At 41.7% G+C, this 17913-nt stretch overlaps 1 protein-coding gene across 6 annotated transcripts in view; it reads left to right on the forward strand.

Moving 5' to 3' along the window:
- The window catches only part of TGFBR3 (transforming growth factor beta receptor 3), a 228297-nt gene that overhangs the window by 192894 nt on the left and 17490 nt on the right, over positions 1 to 17913 (forward strand). For 4 of the 6 annotated variants that reach the window (XM_035018044.1, XM_035018045.1, XM_035018046.1 and 1 more), the window contains exon 17: positions 6187 to 9662. The exons of 1 other annotated variant lie outside the window; for it this stretch is intronic. In XM_035018044.1, the coding sequence (XP_034873935.1) occupies positions 6187 to 6305 (119 nt within the window). In that variant the 3' untranslated portion in view covers positions 6306 to 9662. Of the gene's footprint in view, positions 1 to 5146; positions 5167 to 6186; positions 9663 to 17913 lie in introns of those variants that run through there. One more of the 6 variants, XM_035018048.1, reaches the window with a different exon arrangement.

Here is a 17913-nt window from a genome sequence, read left to right on the forward strand (position 1 = left end):
TCTTCCTTCTTCCTTCTTCCTTCTTCCTTCTTCCTTCTTCCTTCTTCTTCTTCTTCTTCTTCTTCCTCTTCCTCTTCCTCCTCCTCCTCTTCTTCCTCCTCCTCCTCCTCTTCCTCCTGTTCCTCCTGTTCCTCCTCCTCCTCCTCCTCCTCTTCCTCCTCTTCTTCCTCCTCCTCCTCCTCCTCCTCCTCTTCCTCCTCTTCCTCCTCTTCCTCCTCTTCCTCTTCCTCTTCTTCTTTCTTGCAGGTTTATGCCTTTTAATTTTGGTGAGATTTTCCTCCAGGCCTGTGTGTAGGTTGCGATTCTGTACCAGTTAATGTCTCGGTCTCTTGATATCCTAATTGTAATGATTTCAGTAGCTCACCCTGTAAGAAGAGTGAACTAGACTATTTTTAGTTTAGAGAAGTTTTCAGCTGCTGTTTATCAGTTTCTAAAGTTGTGCCTCCCCATTCTCCAAGCTAAAACACTTTCCTTTTGCAAACAAATCCATGCAGGAGGATGGGTTGGTTAGTTGTTGTCATCATTTACCTTTACTTTAACTTGCCTTATGGCCTCTGAACAGAATGTACTCAAATTATCTGAATGTACATCTTTTTATCTGATGATAATAAGAGGAAGAAGAGAGGAAGAGGGAAAAGGAAGGGGGTCCTGGGGGGAGGTCGCCCTCCACGTGTATCTGTACAACCCTTGGACTTGAAGCTCTACTTCCACTGCTAGCCTTGTTACCTGAGCCAGGTATATTAACCACATTTCCTTTTAGTAAACATAAACCTGATTCCTATTCCCCAGGATTATTGGCAGTAAGAATGCTTAAGCAAGAATGCATGTGAAAGGTCTCCTGAACTCCCAAGTCCTCCAAAAATGTAAGATACTGAAGGTTTCTCAGATGTGTAGGCAGAGAAAAAATCTAAGAGTGGAAGGAATGCTGCATTTCACAGAGCAAAATAAAATGCTGAGGTCTTGAATTAGGTGTGCCTTTCCTAATCCCTCAGGCTTCTATTCAGCAATCCTGAATTGAACCAACTATGTGGTTTTTTTTTTTTAATTAATTTATTTATTTGAGAGTGAGAGAGAGAGCACAAGCAGGGGGAGCAGCAGAGAGAGGGGGAGAAGCAGGCACCCTGCTAAGCAAGAAGCCCGATGCGGGACTCGATCCCAGGACCCCAGGATCACGACCCAAGCCAAAGGCAGATGCTCAACTGACTGAGCCACCCAGGCGCCCCCATACTATGTGTTCTTAAAGCAGAAGTCAAGCCCATCCTTAGGTTTACCTGAGTCGGATAAGAGCTTTTAATTAGGAGAATCTGGGGGGGGGGAGGGCTTCCTATGTTTCTAGAAATCTGAAGTTTCTTCAGGCTCCCAAGTTTAGTCCAGGTGAAGAGAGGAGCAGCAAGACAGGTATGACTAAAGTAGGGGGCAAGAGACTCAGTCCCGGCGATCAGAAAGATCCAAGTGGGAACCCAGGTGCGACCATAAAGACGGCAGGATCCACCGTGTGTAGAGTTAAGAAGCTGTTGTACATTTATGACTTAATAAAATAATTCTAAAGGAAAACAAAACAAACAAACAAAAAAGTAAGATAGCTACAGGGCGCCTGGCCAACTCAGGTGGTAGAGCAGGTGACTCGATCTCGGGGTCATAAGTTGGAGCCCCACGTTTGGGTATAGAGATTCCTTAAAATAAAAATCTTTTTAAAAATAAAAAATAAAGTAAGATAGCCATAGAAAACCAAAATGCAGGTGCAAATAGGTTGGCCATACTGCAGGAATATAGAAAGAAAGCGATAGGCAGGATATTCTGAAAGGTCTTTTTTTTTTTTTTTTTTTTTTAAGATTTTATTTATTTATTTGACAGAGAGAGTTAGCGAGAGCAGGAACACAAGCAGGGGGGAGTGGGAGAGGGAGAAGCAGGCTTCCCGCGAGCAGGGAGCCCGATGTGGGACTCGATCCCAGGACCCTGGGATCATGACCCGAGCTGAAGGCAGACGCTTAACGACTGAGCCACCCAGGCGCCCTATTCTGAAAGGTCTTAAAGTCCTGCCTTGCAGGATGCCTGGTTGGCTCTTTCTGTTAAGTGTCTGCCTTCGGCTCAGGTCATGATCCCAGGGTCCTGGGATCGAGCCCGACATCGGGCTCCCTGCTCAGCGGGAAGCCTGCTTCTCCCTCTCCCTCTGCTTGTGCTTTCTGTCTCTCTGTCAAAAAAATAAATAAAATCTTAAAAATAAATTCATTCATTCACTCATTCCTGCCTTGGAATATTTCCCCCTTTCCTCATAAATTATAACAACATCAAATTTACCCCTCATGCTGAGTTTGCCTGCAGAACGAAAGTCTTTTAGCTCAGAAAGTAGGGAGGGACAATTTTTGAAAATGATAAATAGTGATTGAAAATTTCTATAAACTAATGGTAGTCTAGTTCACTCTCCTTACAGGAGTAAGCTTGTAAAATAATTACAGTTAAGATATCAAGAGATTGAGACATTGATTGGTACATAATTGCAAACAACACATTGGCATAGCGGACAGTATCTTTTTCTTTCCAGCATCAAGTAATATTAAATCTAAATCACCCCCAGGCATATGGTTTTCAATCCGGTGCTTAAGTATCTTCCAAGAAAGAGATTCCATAAATTCCCCTTATAACTAACCAGTCCCCACAATCAGCAAGTTCTTTTCTCTGTGACCTAAATCCTTTTTGCTACCATTTAAACTCATTTCCTCATGTTCTGCCCTCAAGAGAGATAAAGAACAGCTGTCTGCTCTTCTTTATAATAATCCTCTTTGGGTGATATTTGCAAACTTTCTCCTTTGGGCTAAATGTTTGAGATTCCTCTCACCTTTCTTTAAAATTCTTCTGTTGTTGTTTCCCCATAGAGCCTCTCTGTTCACATCTTTCTGTGATAAAGTTTCTTCCCCACGACCTGCCATGCTGAAAGACACAGAGATAAGAATCCAGTTGTAAAGTAGACTGCCAAAGGTGGCAGGAAATCAGATTTGGACAACTCCATGTCAAGCAAAAGAAATAAAACATTATCCCTTAAGAAGTATATTTTTCTATTTCTGAAAGCATCTTTGGCAATAGCTCAGCTCAGCCACAGGCGAATATGTGAGCTGGGTCAAATTGGTTCTAACACACCCTCCTCCAAATGCCTCTTCCCTTACTACCCTTCCTCCCCATATCTCTCTTCCTCAGTGGGGTGTGAAATTTTAGGAGCAAAGTGTGAAGACTGAACACATTTCTTCCGATGGCCAACTATGATGTTTATGAGCAGCAAGGATCCTTCCTTGGACTCCTTATATTTGCTAAGTGGGGCTACTCTGCTTAGTCCTGTGGTCCTCGCTGCCCATGTTCTCCAGAAGAAGGGTGGTTGTGTTTGTCACCCAAGGGATGTGTTAGAGAAAGTCAGTGCTCCAGGAAATGAGAGGTCACCGTGATAGAGAGCAGAAAACCAAAGGGCCCAGCTCAGAAAACCCAGGGGAACTTCATTGGCTTTTTAAACTTTGTTTCTCATGGTGACTTTTTCTGTAGCACCACCTCCATCAGACAATGAAAAACTTTGTCTTAATTTCTGAGAAGGTAAAAGTTTTTAATAACTTGGTTATATTGAGAAATCTGATGTCTTACATGTGAAAACAGCCACCACAGTAGAAGAGGGTATTTTCCATATTTCTGGGCAGATTCTCAGATGAAGATTCTCCTTGGCTTGGCACGTGATTGGCTCAAAGTCAGGAGATTATTTTTTTTCCTAATTTTTTCCCCCTCAAGTGTAGTTGCCACACAGTGTTACGTTAGTTGCAGGTGTCCAACATAGTGATTCCTCAAGTTTATACATTCTGCAACGTTCACTGCAAGTGTAGCTACCATCTGTCAGCATATAATGCTGTTTCAAAGTCAGTAGATTATTAGGTTAAATTGACTTGTACACCATGGTGAAACGCATCCTGCCATCTTGAGTATAGGGGGCTTCTTTGTTTTGAGCTTTCATTTTGGACAGTGTTTTGCATTAGCACCAGAGTTTCCAAAGCTGGAAGCTGAAAGACCTTTTTAATAGTCACTGATTAAAATAAACTGGCATGGCAACAAATTGTATTTGGCAAATAGACATCAGAAAGCAAATATTCAGACTTCCTGGGCAGGGAGTAGAACTGGCACCTTTCCTGACTCAGAATAATCAAGCACATGTCCAGGTCTGGATGAGACGCTTGTTCATTGTCGACAAATGAGGCAAGGCCATCTTGCGTTAGCTGCTATCAGGCTGCACAAATGAAGTCCAGGTGAGCCAAAAGGAGAGGTGAAGTGTCGATTCCTCCTGCTTTTCTGGTATATCCTCTATTTAAATGGGGAAAAGATGTTTTTAAAATGTGCTTCACGCACAGCCACATTCGTCCTTCTAATTGATAACATAAGGATCCAGCTGGGTGTGGATCAACATGTGGGTTTAAGGGAGCTGAATTTTTAAAATATATCACGAGTCGTTCAGGTCTCTGTAGGCTTTTGTTTTTTTTTTGTTTCTGGGTTTTTGTTTTGGTTTGGTTTTTGACATCAGAATAGCTAAGAGATTTGATTTCCTTCTAGAAATAAGCTCCCACTCTGGGGAAAGTGAATTTCTGGCAGAAAAGTCACTGTCAATAGGCAAATTTCCCCATCTTTTATTACATACATCCATGCAGGGTAGATGGCAATGCTGGGGAGGGGCCAAAATATAGATTGCCTTAAAAAAAAACAAAAACAAAAACCCAAGAAGAGTGAAAATACAGTTTCTCTGCCTCTGAGGCCTATTGACCCCCTATCCCCTCTCTATCCCACCAATCCCAGAAGAAAAGATAATCAGAGGAAATCCAGCACGGGCCAAATAATGCAGCGAGCATATAAATGCCGTGAGGTTGATGCCAGCATGCGTGTGGTATTGTGTGGTTTATGAAATGGGTGACAGGGAAAGCTGTAAGCAGACGCTAGGGCACGAGCCCGTTCTACATTTCGCAGAGCTGCTTTTTTGGCAGGGTCTTTTGAGGGGCCCCAGCAAGGGAATGGAAGTAAGGGGCTAAGATCCTGCCCTTGAAGCGTAGAGCCTTTGCTCTGTGAGTTTTGTTTTAATGAAGTGGCCAGAGGGTTGCTTATCTCTCTGGCTGATAGCTGTGTATTTCAGCATGACAGGAAAGAGGAGGCTCATTCATCAAGAGACCTGGCCCTCTGGGGCTTCCCACGTTGGGGGAGGAGGAGCGCCAGGAGACCGCTGACCAGAAGTTTATTAAGTTTATGCTGTGACTTTTCAGAGAACATGCAGTGTTTTTCGTTGGAGCGCTGATCACTTTTCCCTACGCAGAGCCATTTTTTGAGGGCCGCCCTGAGACCATTTTCGCTGAAGAAAAGGCTTCGCTCTAGGGCCTTTTGCAGTGCTAAATGCAAACCATGTGTGTGACCCCAGGGGTTCCTCCTCCTCCAAAGCACTGCACATTTGGCACAAGGAGTGGGCTTCGTTAAAATGCAGTGGGATGTGTCATGAAAAGTGGGATGCTTCGTGTGTTAGGAGATACTCTCGCTGCACCCCCAGCGAACTGCAGGATGGAGGAGGTGGTTCTCTGGCAACCACGCTCCCCGCGTGCGATCAGCTCAGCTCCTCCCCCGCAAAGATTTTTCTGGGAGCAGGCTTGCCCTAGAGTCCATTTCTCAGGTGGGTTGTGGGCCTGGGGCACCCAGCTCTCTGCTACAGCTCCAGCAAAGTCGAGGCTCACCACCCCCATTTTGAGCAAGTCGATTGAGAAAAAAGCCCCGCGAGCGGCCAGGCCTCTCTCGCTACGGTGTCAATGCGTCGCCCTGCAGACCTCTCGTGCGAAGAGGCAGGCGGTGTTTCCTGAGTCCGGGGCCCCAGAGCACACACGGCGCGCAGTGCACCCGGTACACGTGGTGGTGGTTTCTTCGCGGGGCCGACGCACCGACATCCGGAGGCTTCAGGGGCCTCTGTCGGGTCTTAGCCGCTAAAACTGCCCATCAGTCAGCTTGAAAACCCTTCTCTTGTCGCCACGCAAGAGGCTTTAAAGACACCAACACCCCGAAGGCCTTTCTGCGGGAGGCCCGGTCGGCTTGCTTCCCCCGTGGCGCCCGGAGAAACCGCGGATGAAACGGGCGGACGGGGATGCACACGCGTCACACGCGTCTTCCTCTGTCCCTTCCCCTCCTTCCCCGCAGGGGAGACGGCGGGCAGGCAGCAAGTCCCCACGACGCCGCCGGCCTCGGAGAACAGCAGCGCGGCGCCCAGCATCGGCAGCACGCAGAGCACGCCCTGCTCCAGCAGCAGCGCCGCCTAGCGGGGGCGCCCCCCGCGCCAGCCCCGGCCCGCAGCGCGGCCGCGGCCTCGGAGGACGGCGGCGCCGCGCCCCTGCGAGGAGGGAGCGGCCTCCCTGCCGGGACCACCTGTCGCATTCGTCCCCGCCCCCCAGGGCTCACCCCCGAGTGAGGGGGTGAGCCCTGGCCTTCCGCAGCGCCCTAGAACTCACGCGAGAAAGCCGGGGTGGCGGCCTTCTCCACCAGCCCCGCACAGGCCTGGGGGCTTTCAATGTGAAACACATGCCAGTTTTCAAAATGCTGCTTTGTCCAGGTAAGACTGTCCGTAAATTGGGGCCCTGAGATTTATCCTGACGCGAGGAGTCGGTAGGAGGATAAGAAGCAGGCAGGAGGACCCGTGAGGAGATACGGCCGAAGGTTCTTGGGTAACTGAACCAAGATGTAAGACGACAGGAGTACTTCAGGATTTTCTAATCTGCACCTTCTGGATGCACACTTCTCACTTTGCTGTCACACCCTCTAGGGGCTGACGTTCTCGGCTTGACGGGTGCTGCCCTCGGGGACTGCATCCTGACACACATCACAGCAACATTCCTTTCTGGTGCCCTGGGCCAAAACCCGAGCTGATGACCTTATCAGCTTCCCCCTTCTCCCGCACTCGCACACCGACTGCAAAAATGTCTTAATGCAAATTTTGTATTTCTTTGTAAGTAGATAGAAATTGAAAATGGCCAAAGTCTGGGACTGCAGATTTGTGCCCATTTATGACCCTGTGTTCAGAAAAACTCATGCATAGATGGGGGCAAATTTAATTTTAAAGTAGAAGAGGAATTTGCACAGTAACGTATATGCAAGGACAGGTATAGACTGTGTCATCTGGCACATTCGTTTTCTCAGTTAAAAAAGAGAATTCATTCCCCTTTTTAAAATGCCCTATGCCTCCGAGTTGGAACTTGCTCTCAAATGTATTTGGGAGAATTCGTGTTTCCACTCAAAACACGTCAACCTTTTTAATAGACCCTTTTGTACAAAGCGAAGCTCTTGTTCGTGCAAATGCACAGCAGATCCTGTTGGATTCCGGTTGGTTATCTGAACAGTGTCACCAAGTCTGCCAAGAAAGTGCTGAGATCTGGAAAAGGGCACTCATTTGGGACTGCTTTAGTTCTCTTGCCTTAAATGTTTTCCAAACTCAAAAAGGATTTGAAGTGGATTTCATTAAAATGGAATAATATGATGCCACTTTGCAGCTAAAATAAGCTCAACTGATACCTCTGTGTTAAAAAAAAAAAAAAAAAGACTGCCAGAGGGAAATTTCCATGCCAATTCATTTACTACTGAGGATAGCTTCATTGCAGGTAAATATTAACCTTTTTCCAGAATTCTCCCCAAAATGACTCAGAAACCTACAAACAGAGAAGGCTAGATTCTACCCCAAAATATTCATAAACAAATCTCGCCGCCCTTAAAATAAGGAAGTTGTGCCTAGTTCACTGAATGGAACCCTAAGTAGAAAATGTTGATGACACCCAAGACCTGAAGGCAGTGTCTAAAAGGCACACAAGTAGGTGGAGATACTGAGAGTCATAGATAGGATACTGATAGATCATACTAGTCACTGATAGGACAGATATATTACCCACTCATAGAGTAATACTCTGCTTTGAGAAGTGTGGATACTCAATCTGGATAATATGAACCAAAACAGATTACTTGAGAGCTACGATTTCGAGGCTATCTACATTGATTTCTTGAAAATTTTGCAGATTTCCACATACAAAAGAAGATATGAGATTAGAGAATTTATTTCCTTCAGTTAACTTTTTAACACAAGGGTATCAGAATGGAGGGATTAGATGATGCTACCTGTGTTTGAAAATAATGCGCTTTGCCTAACCTTCAGCAGAATGTATTGTTTTAGCATATTCTATGTATAAAAAAGTTTAAAGATGTCTTCAAGGAAGACTAGAGTCTTTAAGTCACTTATAGCTATATTTTACTACAAAAATTTGTGTATAAAGATATATTTAAGTGTTTTCGATAAATTTAAATTACTCCATATGAAATGTTTAATTTCAGTTACTGTGAATTCTTTTGATCAGTTCTTTGCTGTTTAAAAAACCCTTTCCATCCTATTAAAAAGAAAATTAGCTATTAAGAGGTATTAAAAGATCCAAATCTTCAGATGGGCAAGGTTAAAGCCTTTCGTGATTATATTTAAATGTATATTTTTGAGAGAGATGCTACATTGCCAATGATTTTATACATAATTTAAAATTAATTTACAAATTTATGGATGCAAACCAAAAGATTTTAAAAGAAAGAAAAGAAAAAACATCACCTTTTATTTGTTTAGGTCTTACTGTCGGAAGTATTATTCAGATCAAGAAATCTGTGTTGATAAACCTGATCCCACGTTAATTGGAGAGTGAATGTCATTAGGTATCTCAGAAATGTCTCTAAAAAATGTTTCTAAAGAAAGTGTTATCTCCCTAGCTTCTTATTACATTTCCAATCGCTTCATACTTCACAGTTTCAATACAAAATACAAGCTATACTTTATAACAAGTTCTGCGAGTTTCTTTAAAACTGTTGTTATATTCCAGTTAAATGCTTCTGTCTACAAAGTCTTTCGTTACTTCAGCAGGCTACACCCTATTCACAGAGACCATTTGGTTTTGTTTGTTGTTCAAGCTAAAGCTATTGTTGAAATGCTCTGAACTCCCAAGGCAGAGGGTCTGTGTAATGCCCTCTAGCTTTTCGTGATGTGTTTACCAGCAATTACTCTGTATTTTAAGAGTCAGAGACATCTGTCTGAGCTGTTTCTGTAGCATTTTCTATACAAACAAATGAAAATGGTCTTTTCCTTGTCTGTAATAAGATTGTAAGCCCATTTTCTGTGAGTGTTCTGTAGTGGGCATGGTTGTGGGTGTGTGGGGTGCGCACACGCGTGCCACTCTTTTTGTACTGTAACTACCTCATGGTGTGAGTGATGCTCGTACTGCTGGGTGTGTTAACAGAGCACATTTTGTTGGGTGACTTGTGTGTGTGTGACCTTTTTCCTGTTTGTTTTATCTGGGGGTTGTTCATGAAACTGACAGATGTTTTTCTAAAAAGGACTATTATCAGTTTCCAAATACAATACTTCTCTCTTCTGGTTTTTCCTGAGTGAGCCTGATTTTGTTGCTGTTTTTCATCTATCAGGGTAAAAAGAGTACCCTTAAAATCCCTGTGGCCAGTTTGAACACCCCTGTTGTATTCTTTTCTCTATTCAATGTGTTGGCAATTTTATGAACATGCTTAGATGTATAGTTTTGATAACCACAGTTTTAAGTCCTTTATCTGTGCATAATAAAAATGATATATATCAATTTATTAATGCATGTCTTGTTTGGTTGTCATTAAATTCTATCCTCAGGTTGATGTAACTTTTTCCTTGTGACTTTCTCCTAAATTGATCGTCTGTTCCAACTGTGTTGGTGAGGGGTTGGGAGTGAAGAGGCTAAGAGAAAACCCTAACTCAGTAGAGCAGAGGGAAAGAATGGATAGACCAGAAGAAATGTTCAGCAGGGGCTGTCACTGTTCTTGGAAAAATGTGGGCGGCCCAGAAGTGGGTGTCAGCCCCTGCATCCATCCCTGGCCTTTCTGTCAACCTCCTAGAAGCAAGGAATGGGAAATAATAGTATTTGGATCTCCACATACCCCAGTGCTGCTTCCAGCATTCTCTATGGACCTGGATAACCACCACCTTTTAACTGCCCAAGCCAGAAATCTGGAAATCTAACTCGACTCCTCTTTGGCTTCCCACCACCAAATTAATAAGTCCAAGTTTATTCAACCTCTGGAGTATCTCTTTCTCCAAACCACCTACTTACTTCTATTCCTACGTCTGTTACCCAGAATCCAAGGCCCATTATCTCTTAAACTGAATGACTACAACCGCCTAACTAGTATGCTGATTTCCAAATTTGTCCCCTGCTAATTCTTTCTCCACTGTGCAACCAAAAGAATTGAAAAAAGGCTCAAATCATGTCACTTTCCAGCTTAAAGCCTTTAAGTAGTCCCCCCACTTGCTTTCAGGATAAGGTTCAACCTCCTAGGTATGACTTAAAAGAGAATACTCTGCCTACCTTCCCAGCTACTTCTTTCATCTCTCTGAAGCTCAAGTTCTATGTGGCAAATCCCCCATTTGACATACTTATATTAGGAAAACAATAGCTTGTTTTTTTATTGTTAAGGATTAAAATATGATATTGAATATGATACTGAATTTATGTCTACAAACTGCTCTCACATGTCCCTACCTTCTCCCCGCTTTTGAGAATTAGTGAGTTAGATGGTTAGAAGCAGAGACCCAAAATGGTATTAAGGCCAGTAGTCCCTCCCCCAACACCTCACACAGGTAGGTGCCCACACAGCAGGAGCAGTGTGATGAGCTTAAGTAACATTTCACTCCAGTAAGGTGGAAGCCCTTGTTACAGATGAGAGTCCAGCCATTTTTCAGCACCAAGGTTTTGTCCTGGAGCCAGCACTTCTCCGAGGCCGGAGGGAGAAATGCAGGTCAAATACTTTCTCTGCCATTAAACTGTCCATGTATCTACTGTAGCAGAAACCTAGGCGATGCATAGATGAGCTTCAGAGAGTCTATTAACTACCTGAAATTGTATGTAAAATTTTGCATTGATGTGTCTGGGCTTTTGTGGGGTTTTTTGTTTTTTTTCCTTTATAGAGAGAGACAGAGCTAGTGAGCGCGGGGGTTGGGAGAGAAGGGACAGAGGGAGAGGGAGAGAGAAGATCTTAAGCAGGCTCCACGCCCAGTGCAGAGCTGGATGTGGGGCTCGATCTCACAACCCTGAGATCATGACCTGAGCCAAAACTAAGAGTCAGACCCTTAACCGACTAAGCCACCCAGGCGCCCCGGTCCATAGTGTTTTTGTAGTCGCATCTCCTAAAGATTTTTCTTGCACTCACAATTAATATACATGATTAAAATGAATGCAAATAATACATGTAGCAGTGGAAAAGCCCCCATAATCCTCACACTTAGAGGTAATAATACTGATTTGTTGTGTGTATTCCCTGGCATTTCCTTAGTTCATATCACCATGTACATGTCACTATAATGCATAAAATCGTATCATAGCATTTGTGACTTGCTTTTTTTCACATGGCCTATTTTCCTATCAGATTTCGTGAGTATTGATCATCACTTTTTTTTTTTTACTAGATTTTCCTTAAATTGCCAAGTAAATAAATAAAACAAAGTTAATGCTCTTTCCCAGACACCTCCCGGCTTTTTTCTCACTCAAACATATGAAATGTGTTCACAGATGGAGGGATTTTTGTTTTGTTTACTAAAAATGGGATCACTATATATATATATATATATATATATATATATATATATATATATATATACTCTAAAACTTGCCTTTTTCACTGGACATGGTCCTCCCTCTAGGTTAATAGATATAGAACAAATTTATGCTTTTAATGACTATAAAATATTTCATACAATTAGCCTATTCACTAGTGATGGACATTTAGAAGTGTTACTTCTGGGTTTTGCCAAGATACCCTGCTGCAGTTAATATCCTTGTACATAAGTCCTTGCATTCTAGTGTGCTAAAGCAAAGTGACAGGGTCACAGAGAAACTGACAAATTCATCATCATAGATTTTAACATATTACTTAGAGAAGGTGATAAATCACAAAGATTTGGATATGGAAGATTTGAACAATGCAATTAAGTTTGATCTAATGGCCATACACAGAATCCTGTACCCCCAAATTTGAGAATTTTGTACATACAGAATATTTATAAAAATTGATTACTGTTAGACCATAATCAAAGTCTCAGCAAATATCACAAAACTTAATTATACTGGTCAGGTCCTTTTTTTTTTTTTTTTTTTTAAGATTTTACTTATTTATTTGACAGAGCACAAGCAGGGGGAGTGGCAGGCAGAGGAAGAGGGAGAAGCAGGCTCCCCACCAAGAAGAGAGTCTGATGCAGGGCTCAATCCCAGGACCCTGGGATCATGACCTGAGCCAAAGGCGGATGCTTAACTGACTGAGCCACCCAAGCGCCCCACTGGTCAAGTTCTTTAACCACAATCCAAGTAGTTTAGAAATCAATAAGAAAAGGATAATTTAAAAATAATACATTTGAAAATCTTTAAACTTCTAAATAATTCATGACTCAAAGAGTACTCTTAATAGAAATTAGGAAATAGGTAGATTTGAAAAAATAATGAAAGTACTACTCAAACATGCAGCTAAAGTAGTAATTTATGACAAATTTATACCTGTAAAATGCTTATATTGAAAAAAAAACCTTGAAAATGAAAGCATATCCAACATAGCAAGTTAAGAAAAGTGCCAAAAACTAGTAATTACTTTAAAAGACTACAAAAGACAGACAAAAATTAAGAAAAATAAGCACATGCATTAGGAATGAAAAGAGGGCCAAACAAGATACTGCAGAGATTTTAATAAAGAAGGGATCACCATAAACAACTTCATTCTAATAAATCTGAAAACTTACTACGTGGTGATGTGCTATTGGGGATCCTGTTGGGGGAACAGAAACCACACTGGATATTTCAATACAGGGAAATTAATATAATGAATTGGTTAAGCAGGTGCCCAGTGGCTGAAAAGGCAAAAAGGGGAAACTGAGGTATCAGAATTAATTAACACACAAGGAAAAATTACCTCCTTAGGGCTGAAGATGATAGGAACTTGGAGTTGGCAGGTGTTTGCTGAGTTCCAGCACCAGGAAGAAAAGGGTAGATCGGGCACTGGGAGACCAAAGCTTAGTAAATAGCATAAATGATTTCCTGGAAAAACTAATTTGCCAAAACCAATTCAAGAAGCAACAGAAAATCGGAAATACAGTCATTAAGAAAATCAGTGGTGTAGGGGCACCTGGGTGGCTCAGTCATTTAAGCAGCCGACTCTTGATTTCGGCTCAAGTCATGATCTCAGGGTCCTGGGATCAAGCCCTACATCTCGCTCTGCACTCAGCAGGGAGACTCCTCCTTCTCCCTTTGCCCCCCCAAAATAAATAAATAAATATTAAAAAAAGAAAAGAAAATTAGTGGTTTAGAATCTACTTGCAACAAAACGCAAAATTAAAAAAAAAAAAAACCCTGCCAAACTCACATGGTTTTACAGGTAAGTTCTACCAAGTAGTCAAAGAATCAGAAATACCAGATCATGGTAATTCTTTTATTTGGGGGATGACAGGTCAAAGGGAATGAGTTTTTTTAATATCCATACCTATTACTACATTACTTTCTCTAACAGTTGTAGCAAATCACACTGCCACGGTCTCCCCATCAGTGCTGGGCATGTTGAAACAGAGCTTGGACTCTGGGCATCAGACTGGGTTTGAATCTTGGCTCTGCCATTTGCTAGCTGAGCTATTTCCTTAATTTAAGAGAAATCTATTTCTTAGCATTGTCATGAACATTAAATGATGTAAGTCCAGATAAAGAGTTCAATATGTACTAATTAATATCATCTACTCATTATTGTTACCAGCATTACATATTTTGAATTTTGCCAATCTGATAATTGAAAAATTATGTCACATTATTTGGGAATTTGTATTATCCCCATTGCCAGTGAGGTTTTTGTTTTGTTTTGTTTTGTTTTTTAAGTAAGCTCTACACCCAACACAGTGCTAGGACTCACAACGCGAAGATCAAGAGTCCCATGCTCTACCAACTGAGCCAGCCAGGCACCCCACTGCCAGTGAGTTTTAAGTTGTTATAATACAATTATTAGTCTTTTCCAGGTCCTTCTGTATATTAACATTTCCTTTGCCCATTTTTCTACTAAGTTTTATTTTCCTTAATAATTTCCATATTAGTGATATGGTATGTCACATGTCATATATGACAAATATTTTTCTAATCCATAATGGTCTTTCCATTCATTCTGCTTATGATGAATATTGCCAAAATAAAATGCTTAATTTTATGTAGTTGAATATTTCTGTCTTTTCCTCTTGGCTTCTGGGTTTCCTGTCTTGCTTAGTTTCTAACTCAAGATAGATGCTAATACTTGTATTAATTTATTTTTTAAAATTTAGATCTTTATTCCATATTATTGTGATGGTATGAGGATAGGGGTCTATTTTTGTTTTCTTCCAGATGATTACTCACTTCTCCCAGAAGTATTTATTAAAAAGTTATATTTATTTCCCATTGGATTAAGATTTTGAAAAAGAATGGTGCGAGTGATCTGGCCTTAGCAGATATTAACATTTAGTATAAAATCTTATAATAAAAATAGTATGGTAGTGGCATAGGAAGAATTAAATAGAGTACTCAAACAGATAAAGAAATCAGGAATAGACCTAATTCATTGGGACCTTAACATAAGACAACTGGTCATAGTTTTCATCAGTGTCTTAAAGGATCCATGACCCATAAAAAGACATATAGGTTGTCTGATTTTCACTGTAAAAAAAAAAAACAAAACAGATTTTATTTTTTCCTGTTATTTAAAAACATTTAGAAAAAAAGTGTCAGCCTGCCTGGCTGGCTCAGTTGGTAGAGCATGCAACTTTTGACTGTGGGCTCATGAGTTCAAGCCCCACATTGGACATAGCGCTTACTTCTTAAAAAAAAAAAAAAAAAGAGGGCGCATGCGTGGCTCAGTTGGTTAAGGGTCCAACTCTGGATTTCGGCTCAGATCATGATCTCAGGCTTGTGGGATGGAGCCCCGCAGTGGGCTCCATGTTCAGCGGGGAGTCTGCTTGAGATTCTCTCGCTCTCCCTCTGCCCCCCCCACTCATGCACACTCTCTCTCTCAAAAAAAGAAAACTTTGTCTGAAAAACAAACATTTGATTAATATTGGGTCTGCCTCAAACTTTTCACGGTTTTACACAGCTGAGCCATGTGTGATGTTGCTACCCTAGTGGGTCTGGAGGGTAGAGCATCCAGCCAAAGAGGATTGTTTTTAAGATCTCAGAATTTTTCTTGCTAGGGTTTGTACTTGCTTGGAACCTGTCACCCCCTCCTTTTGTCCTGTTTCCCTCTTTTGGAATGGGAATTATTGGGGAGGAAAAATAAATTTCCCTCTACCTTTCTGAGTTCTTAGCTGCGACCCTGTAATAAAAGACATCCATACCAGAAGAAAACAAACACATTTATTAACATGTGTACCTCATCTGTATGTGGGAGATACCCAGCAAACAGAGGAGGTGGCTTTAGAATTCAGGATTAAATATCATCCTAAAAGGGAAAGGGTAGGGGGAGATAATAGGTCTCTTAGGGGAGAGTAAATGGCTTTTATGGAAGATGAATGGGTCCTTAGAAGAATAGATGGGAGGAGGTATGATAGTTTGTGACAAAGTTGGGTGTGGTGTCAATTTCTAGTCTCTCTCTCACATGATGAGTCAATCTTCCCTGATTGATGAAATTCCCAGAATATTTATGATAGTTGAGTTCCTTTTGGAAGGTCTGCCTTTAGGCAGATAAAGGGGAGTTCAGAAAAGTCCCTTCCTGCATGTGCTGTTTTTCAAGTACCTACAACTCAAAATAATCAATGTACCAAAGTGGCATATTTGGAGTGGCATGTCCTGAACTCTGACAGTCATATTCTGGATGGCGTATTCTGCTACCCTTCAGAATGTCTACCCTATGCCTGTCCCACCATTGTAATTTGGAAGCACAGAATGTGTCTGGTTTCACACGTTCACAGCTGGAGAGGAATTTTGCCTCAGGATGAATCATTCCTACCTCCATTCTCATTCATATATGATTTAGATGATAATTAGATGAGACTCTGGACTTTAGAGTTGATGCTGGAATGAGTTAGAACTTTGGGGTCTGTTGAGATGGAATGGACATATTTGGCATGTGAGAAGGACATGGATTTGGGGGGCCAGGGGTGGAACATTATGGACTGGATCTTTGTCTCCTTCCATATGTTCATATGTTGAAACCTAATCTCATGATGAGATTTGGAGATGGGTCTTTGGGAGGTAACTGGGTCATGAGGATGGAGCTCTTATAATGCCATTAGTACCCTTATAAGAAAAGACAGGAGAGAGCTTGCTCCCTCCCCGCCTCATGTGAGGATGTAATGAGAAGATAGACATCTACAGGCCAGGAAGTGGGCTCTCACCAGATACCAGATATGCCAGCACCTTGATCTTGGACCAACAGCCTCCAGAACTATGACAAATGTTGTTGTGTAAGCCACCCAGTCTGTGGTATTTGATATGGCAGCCCAAGCTAAAACAGAAATTGATTTCTGTTACTCCTCCTCTTCCTTCCCTCCCCATAAATGCTGATAGAAAAATTAATATTAGCTAATCAAACATCATTTATAAAGTGATTTCATCCAGCCACTTGTGAATATTATAATAATTCTGTAAAGTGAAGAAATTTACCAGACAGCATTTCAAGACAAATGCAGACATCTTTTTTGTTTCGAAGCAAGCCAAACCTATATAGCATTGTTCTTCCCTAACACAATGTGTTTAAAAATGGGCAAGTGGCTGGTTTAAATTTTAATAGATGTGGTTGATGATCAAAAGTTTGAGTTTTAGCATATTGGCTGCATTTGTGTCTAAATTTCTACCTCAGCTTTTTCAGAGGAGCTGAATACTGCCCTTTATGTAGATTTAATTTCACACTTAAAATCAAGGTCATATGATATCACCTCTCTTTCCATAAAATGTCATAGCTTAAGTTGATTTTTAATGACCTCCAATTACTGCCCCTGAGATTTCATTAAAAAAAAAAAAAAACTTTCAAGGTAGATCCACATGACTGAAATGAATTCTATCTTAAAAAGAAATAAGGGTTAGGAGTGTGCATACACACACACACACACCCCACACTTATATCTCAGCCATTTTCTGCTTTCTTTTTTATTAACATGTTCTCAGTATTTTCTAGCCCCAGAACATGAGCCTTTTATAGACTAAGCACACCATCTGCACAAGAAGGATGGGCAAGGACAACAAGAATTTCTCAGCTTTAAAACCCAACTTGGTTCCTTTCACTTGACCGATCAAAGATCCAGAGCTGAAAATCTTCTTAAGTGATTTGGGTGGAGCAGCTTATGCTGGTCTGTTACTCATCCCGGTTCATAAACTGCCTATGACATAGTTCCTGCAAAGAACACAGTGCACTCAACAAGAGTGTTGAAATAATGCTGAATTTCAAAAGGAGAAAAACACATGGATTCTGTTTGGTGAAGGGGATGGGTAGAAAAAGAGAAGACTGCATTATTGGTATTAAAACCCAACCCAGATAATAACAATCTACCCCAAAAGTGGAAACCAGAGCTTCAAGTAGTTTCTTCATCAGAAACACAAACTTCTAGGGTCACTGCTCTTGATTCAAGATAAGTACAAGCATCTGCAGAGGAGTCTTTCCATGGGGCAGTCTAGTTATCAAATCTTAAGTGGAGAGGAGAGGTGAAAACAAAAAGCTTCGTAGCCTATCAGTTAGCCTTACAAGTAGAAGCATCTGCTGGAGTGTCCAATGTGGACCTCAGGGAAATCCATCGTTCTTCGCCATTCCACTACAGTTCCAAGAGAAGGTAAATCCGCTGTTACGAGCAAATGGCAAAAAACCCAAATCTTTAGCCAGACAGTCCCCATT

Source organism: Mirounga leonina, unplaced genomic scaffold (assembly GCF_011800145.1).
Source record: "Mirounga leonina isolate KUSES-001 unplaced genomic scaffold, KU_Mleo_1.0 Mir_173, whole genome shotgun sequence".
NCBI lineage: Eukaryota > Metazoa > Chordata > Mammalia > Carnivora > Phocidae > Mirounga > Mirounga leonina.